The sequence below is a fragment of the Zingiber officinale genome, chromosome 4A (genome assembly GCF_018446385.1).
Source record: "Zingiber officinale cultivar Zhangliang chromosome 4A, Zo_v1.1, whole genome shotgun sequence".
NCBI classification, from domain to species: Eukaryota; Viridiplantae; Streptophyta; class Magnoliopsida; order Zingiberales; family Zingiberaceae; genus Zingiber; species Zingiber officinale.
Genome location: NC_055992.1, coordinates 19359274 through 19366448, shown reverse-complemented (window position 1 = coordinate 19366448; position 7175 = coordinate 19359274). Strand labels below are relative to the sequence as shown.

General features: G+C 52.5%; 1 protein-coding gene across 1 annotated transcript; it reads left to right on the top strand.

Moving 5' to 3' along the window:
• Positions 1 to 2840: 2840 nt before the first annotated feature.
• Positions 2841 to 7018, top strand: LOC121969665 (LRR receptor-like serine/threonine-protein kinase RGI1). Its single transcript, XM_042519873.1, has 2 exons — positions 2841 to 6276; positions 6356 to 7018. Exons 1-2 carry the CDS (start codon positions 3333 to 3335, stop codon positions 6853 to 6855), a joined length of 3444 nt encoding a protein of 1147 aa, XP_042375807.1. The 5' UTR covers positions 2841 to 3332; the 3' UTR covers positions 6856 to 7018.
• Positions 7019 to 7175: the final 157 nt, after the last annotated feature.

Here is a 7175-nt window from a genome sequence, read left to right as displayed (position 1 = left end):
AGGTCTTGACAGAGCGGGTCTTGACAAAGCAAGTCTTGACAGAGCAGTCTTGACAAAGCTATCTTTACAGAGCAGGTCTTGACAGAGTAGTCTTGGCAGAGCAGGTCTTGACAGAGCAGTCTTGACAGAGCAGTCTTGACAAAGCAGTCTTGACAAAGCAGTCGACAGAGAAGGTCTTGACAGAACAGTCTTGACAGAGCAGTCTTGACAGAGCAGGTTTTAACATAGCAGTCTTGACAGAGCAGTCTTGACAGAGCACTCTAAAGGTAGTCCGGGCGAGTAGAAAGGTCTAGCGAAAGATAGACCGGACGAGCAGACAGCTCGATCGGGCGGACGAAGAGATCGATCGGGGAAACTGATCGAGGCCTGCGAGAGTCGTAGTTTCCTTGAAACTGATTCGCTTCCACATCCGGCTGTGCTTCGAGGCTTACTCGGGTCGTCTGTTTCCCAAGATACAACGGTTTGACAGTGATATCCACCAAGCACTGGTGGTTATGGGGAACTGAGTGACACCCAATCGCTATCACGGACACTCTGCTGAGTAGGAGTAGCACGACAGAGAAGGGGAAATGGGAGCCTCTATGACCCATCCCCTTGCCCCTTTGTGGGGTTGTCCATGCCCACTACTACCCCCACACTATTGAGAGAAAAAAAATAGAAAATTGAGACTAGTTATCACATAAAAGGGTAATTCCTCGATCTTTGTGTCATCGCTCTCTTTTGATTGCATATAGGGTGATGCTAGTTTCTACGAACCAATACAATAGTGGTGCTGGCACAACCAAACCAGCATAAAGGTGGTGATGATTTGTAAAAACTAGCATCAAGTTGGTGCTGACACCACTAAACTAGCACCATCCACCTTGTTGCTGGTTTGTAGAAACCAACACCACATTGGTGCTGGTTTCTACTTTAGTGTTAGTTTTTAAAGACTAACTCCAATGTGTTGGTGTTGATGTTGGTCTTTAGCACCACATGATGCTGGTGTGTAGAAATCAACACTTGGTCTGTAAACCAATACCAAGTGACAAGACTTGGTACTGATTTGTAAAAATCAACATCACATTTGTGTTAGTATCTACAAGCCAACACCATGGTGATGATGTTGTTTTAGCGGTGCTAACACCAAGGTGGTATTCGTTTGTAAAAACCAGCACCCTACAAACCAGCACTAAGGGGTGGTGTTGATTTTTACAAACCAACACCAAGGTGGATGGTGGTACCAACACCATCTTAGTGTTGGTTCGTAGAAACCAATACCATCTTATATGTAATTAAATGAGAGAGAAGAGAGTTGTTGCATGCAAATCAAAGAGATTAAAAAAAAAAAGATTTTGGCTATATTAGATTGTTAACGCCGAACATCATCCACCGCCACTTACATAAAAGTGTGCTGATTATATATATAGGTGTTAAAAATGATTTATATTCATATCCGAATACACTTCTAATATCATGTATCATCCTGTCCAAAAATCGGGGAGGTGGATGTTGGGGGCGTTGCGCTCCTGCCTCCGAGGGACTCCGTGTCTGCATGCAATACAAGTAGTGTCAGTGCCGAGCCAGGGAAGGGATTCCGACGATGACCCTCCGATGCTTAAGTCAGCCTCCCGCGAAGCAAGATGCAACGAAAACTATAGCGCAACTGTAGAGATCGTGAGAAAAGTATACATCCATCGATGCCTGGACCCCCCCTTTATATAGGGTTCCTGTAGCGTGTGCGCACGCTTCTTAAAGCGGGCGTATTGTCCCAAATCTTCCGTGAATAGTCATGTCGGTAAAGTGCCCTTGACACAATACCTTAACGAGCCGAGTAAATCTCTGAAGTGACAGTGGAAGCTTCCGTCGTACGATCTTTTGCCTGACAATGCGGCCCGTCGGTGACACTAACTCCCAAAAGGATGTTGAAGGATATCCCTTGGTGTCTGTTGCTCAACCGAACGGGATGCCCGCTCGGTTGAGAGTTCCCTGTCCATGTCGTTCGTTGTGGGGCCAAGCGGGATGGCCGCTCGGCTAGAGTCTCCGTTATCTGGTTGATGAATTTACTACTTGACTGAGTGGGATAGGCGCTTGGCCGATACTTCCATTGTTCGGTTACTGCACGTGTCTAGATCGAACGGGATAGCCGCTCGACTGCAGAAGTGTTGTCCGCGTGTGGTTCGCTCGACCATGACTCTACTCTGCTGATCTGGTCATTGATGTAAGGCCAAGCGAGGTAGTCGCACGGCCTGCTACACTTGGCGTTCATTCCTGTCTTGAGCGTTTTGGCTCAGTTAGTGGCCAAGTTAGTGATGATGTCGGATCGGACCTTTCATATCTTGGTCGGACGAACCACTTGCCCGGCCAACCTGTGATAGAGGCGTTAACCGTCTTGACTTTGACCTTTATTATGTCGAAGATCTTTCTCAAGATGGACCCCTCGTCACCGCATCAATGTATATATTAATTTATACACTTATAATTTATTCATAATTCAACAGTTAAAAAAACTACTATCACTTACTTTCCATACCAGATGGATCACAGAAAATAAGACAAGATATCTATTTGTAGTCACAAATCCAAAGTATTCGTATGCAGACGGACATCTTCTATATCATGTATAGTTAATTTCTCATCTGCCATACATGGATATTTAAAAACTAAATGTTCCAGTTTTTCCAACCTACTTAATTGACGTGACGACAGGTGCACGAGTCTCCCTCTCCGAATAACTCGACCAGACAGACCGGACACCCATCGAATCCCGGTTCATCCCACGCACTCGGTTCACTTAAAAAATAAACAGATCCCAACTCAATGCAATAAACTGTCGACTAATGCTCTAAAACCCACACCCCACTGTCATTTCACCCACTCCCTGTTTATTACTTGTCTGCAGTGTCATTACGAAAACAAGGCCCCCGCCCGAAGTCCCAGGCGTAGCCAACGGATTAGTCCCGCAAATAACAATATAAACCCTACACAGCAAGCAGCTTGCGGTAACCATTTACTTTTCTCGCTGCTCACTTTTCTTTTTAAATCTCTCTGTCTCTCGCATAATTAATTATAAAGACTTGGCTGCTGCTGCGTGCGTCAAGATGCTCCGTGTCTGGCTGAAGCAGAGGGCTGTGCGAGCGCCATGGACGGGATCCATTCTGGCTGGCAACGAGCTCGCTCGAGTCAAGCTCGATTTTGATCCTCCGTTTTGATCGGCAGCTTAAAATAGGGAAGGAGAGAGAGAGGAGAGGAAAAGAGAGGGAGAGACCCAATGCAAAATAAGAGTGAGACAGCAGAAACTCACCGGGGGGAGAGCGAGCGAGTTGGGATTTGAAGCCGAGGAGGTTTTGAGGATGCCGAGGTCGAGGCAGCAGAACCACCTCCGCCTCCTCCTCCTCCTCCTCCTCCAGCGCAGCCGTCTGCTGCTTCTTCCACGCTTCTACTTCCTTCTAATGCTATTCTCATTGCCGTCTCTGGTTCCAGCTAATCAGGAAGTCGCTGCGCTTTACCAGTGGATCAACTCCTCTGCAGCCGCGCTGCCGGACTGGAACCCGGCCCATGCCACGCCCTGCAAGTGGAGCCATGTCACCTGCAACGCCGCAGGCTCTGTCTCGGCCGTCGCTATCCAGTCGCTTCCCCTGGCCATCTCCCTCCCTGCCGGCCTCTGCGCCGCGCTCCCCAGCCTCGCCGCCTTTGTTGTCTCCGACGCTAACCTCACCGGCGCCATCCCGCCTGACTTCGGCGACTGCTCCTTCCTCGCTGTGCTAGACCTCAGCTCCAACTCCCTCTCCGGCGGCATCCCTGCGGCCCTCGGCCGCCTCCCTTCGCTCTCCTCGCTCATACTCAACTCCAATCAGCTCTCTGGTTCCATCCCGGATGACCTCGGAGCTGCAGCGGAGCTACGTCACCTCATACTCTTCGACAACCGGCTCTCCGGCCCCATCCCAGTCGCCCTTGGCAATCTCTCACTCCTCGAGACGTTCCGCGCCGGCGGCAACCGCGACCTCTCCGGGCCGATTCCTGACTCCCTCTCTCTCTGCGCCAACCTCACCGTCCTCGGCCTCGCGGACACCAAGGTCTCTGGCCCCATTCCGGCCTCGTTCGGACGGCTCGCCAACCTCCAAACCTTGTCCATATACACTACCATGCTATCCGGCTCCATCCCGCCGGAGCTCGGGAACTGCTCTTCCCTCGTCAACCTCTATCTCTACGAGAACTCGCTCTCCGGACCATTGCCGGCGACGATAGGACGGTTGTCGAAGCTCGAGCGGCTTCTCCTATGGCAGAACGCGCTCTCCGGCCGCATCCCGGAGGATTTCGGCGGCCTTGCTTCCTTGCAGACCATCGACATTTCCATCAACTCCATCTCAGGCGCCATCCCTACGTCTTTGGGTGCGCTCACCAACCTGGAGGAGCTCATGCTGAGCGACAACAACATCTCCGGCTCGATCCCGCCTTCACTCGCCAACCTCACTTCGCTTACGCAGCTGCAACTCGACACCAACCAGATCTCCGGTCTTATCCCCGCCGGTCTGTCGGCGCTCAAGTCGCTCACCGTCTTCTTCGCCTGGGAGAACCAGCTGGAGGGCGCCATTCCCCCCTCCTTCGCCTCGCTCTCCAACCTCCAGGCGCTTGACTTTTCACACAACCATTTGACTGGACCCATCCCTCCCGGCCTCTTCCTCCTCCCCAACCTCACCAAACTCCTGCTGCTCTCCAACGACATCTCCGGCCCGATACCAGCGGAGATTGGCCAGTGCGCCTCCCTAATCCGGCTCCGCCTTGGCAGCAACCGCATTGCTGGCTTCATCCCGGCGGAGATCGGCGGGCTCATGAACCTAGACTTCCTCGACCTCTCCGGCAACCGCCTCACGGGCCCTATTCCGGCCTCCATAGGCAACTGCTCTCAGCTCCAGATGGCCGACCTCAGCAACAACACGCTCTCCGGCGCCATCCCTGATTCATTGTCTTTGATCACCAGGCTGCAGGTGCTCGACCTCTCGCTAAACCAGCTCACAGGGCAAATTCCCGGTAGCTTCGGGAAGCTGGCTTCCATGAGCAAGCTCATGCTATGTGGCAATTCGCTCTCCGGCGCGATACCTCCTTCGCTAGGCCAATGCTCCAATCTCGAATTCATTGACCTTAGCAGCAATCAGCTCTCTGGCGGCATCCCTCCCGAGATCTGCCTCATTGAAGGTCTTGACATTGCCCTTAACCTGAGCAGGAATGCGCTTACCGGATCAATCCCAGAGAAGATTTCGGCGCTCAGCAAACTCTCGCTGCTCGACCTCTCCTACAACATGCTGGACGGAAGTCTGACTCCGCTTGCTGGGCTAGAGAACTTGGTGACGCTGAACGTCTCCAACAACAACTTCACCGGCTACCTCCCCGATACCAAGCTCTTCCGCCAACTCTCTGCTTCCGACCTCGCCGGCAATCAAGGCCTCTGCACACACGGCGGAGACGTGTGCTTCGTGACGCTGGATGCCAATGGCCGGCCGATTATTAAGGCTGAAGCTGAGAGCAGAAGGATGCACCAGTTGAAGTTGGCGATAGCCTTGCTCGTCACTGCCACAGTGGCGATGGTGGTTGGGATGATTGGAGTAATACGGGTGAAGAGAATTGGAGGCGGGAAGGGCGACGACGACGACACGGAGATGGGCGGGGAGATGTCTTGGCCGTGGCAATTCACCCCCTTTCAAAAGCTCAACTTTTCCGTCGAACAGGTTGTGCGCAGTCTGGTGGACGCAAATGTTATCGGAAAAGGCTACTCCGGAGTGGTCTACCGCGTTCAAATGGACAACGGAGAGGCGATCGCCGTGAAGAAGCTCTGGCCGACTAGTGCCTCCTCGATGGGGAAGATGACGGCCAAGGAAGACTGCAACAGCAGCAGAGTACGGGACTCGTTCTCAGCGGAGGTGAGGACGCTGGGTTCAATCCGGCACAAGAACATCGTAAGGTTCCTCGGGTGCTGCTGGAACAAGAACACCAGGCTGCTAATGTACGATTACATGGCCAACGGCAGCCTCGGGGAGCTGCTCCACGAACGCAGTGGCTTCTCGCTGGAGTGGGACTTGAGGTATCAGATCATCCTGGGGGCAGCGCAAGGCCTGGCCTACCTCCATCATGACTGCGTACCACCGATCGCTCACAGAGACATTAAGGCCAACAACATCCTGATCGGGCTCGACTTCGAGGCCTACATTGCTGATTTCGGACTCGCGAAGCTCGTCGAGGATGGAGACCCTGCTCGGTCTTCCAACACCGTCGCTGGCTCCTATGGCTACATTGCTCCTGGTTCGTATCGACATCAAACTTTAATGTCTCTCTACCAAGTATCACTGCAATTTACATGATCTGGAATGTGCATTTGTAGAGTACGGTTACATGATGAAGATAACCGAAAAGAGCGACGTCTACAGCTTTGGCGTGGTCGTGCTGGAGGTGCTGACGGGAAAGCAACCGATCGATCCGACGATCCCTGACGGGCTTCACGTGGTGGACTGGGTGCGGAGGAAGAAGGGGAGCGTAGAGGTGATCGACCCAGTCCTGAGAGGCCGGCCGGACCCAGAGGTGCAGGAAATGCTGCAGGTGCTCGGCGTGGCACTGCTGTGCGTCAACGTTTCGCCGGACGAGCGGCCGACGATGAAGGACGTGGCGGCTATGATTAAGGAGATCCGACACGAGAGGGAGGAATACGCCAAGGTTGACTTCCTCCTTAAGGGGTCGACAGCTCCGGCGGCGGCGGTGCATGCCACGACGTCGACCTCGACTAGTACAGTGCTGTGCCACCAGGGTCAGAGCAACGGCAATAACAGTAGTTTCTCTGGGTCCAGCATCTGCTCTGCCGCCAGGGCGAAGTTCCCCTCGCAGTGAACACGTTCCAGTTCTCGTTTCATTTTCCTTTTTTTTTGTTCAATCACCTGTAATTTGCTGCGTTTCTGTCTTTCGCTCTACAAAGCACGAACTTTGGGCCGGCAATCTGGGATGTAAAGAACAGGATAATTATTTATTTTGGTTCGTAGTGTAGTTATAACTACTACGCAAAGAGAAAAGGGCTTTGAATAAAAGTGATGCTAGTCAATAATCTTGCTTTTCACACCTCTCCGCAAAGAAGCCAAGCCTCCCGAGCAAATGTACAGTGTCTTCTCCTTGGCCGGGTCGGCTAAACCTGTAATCAGCCATAGGTCCGTCCA

Excerpts from the sequence above, each read along its gene's own strand:
- LOC121969665 (XM_042519873.1), top strand. The coding sequence starts at position 3,333 with ATGCCGAGGTCGAGGCAGCAGAACCACCTCCGCCTCCTCCTCCTCCTC. Across the intron at positions 6,277-6,355 it reads CTATGGCTACATTGCTCCTG|AGTACGGTTACATGATGAAG; the intron begins GTTCGTATCGAC and ends GTGCATTTGTAG.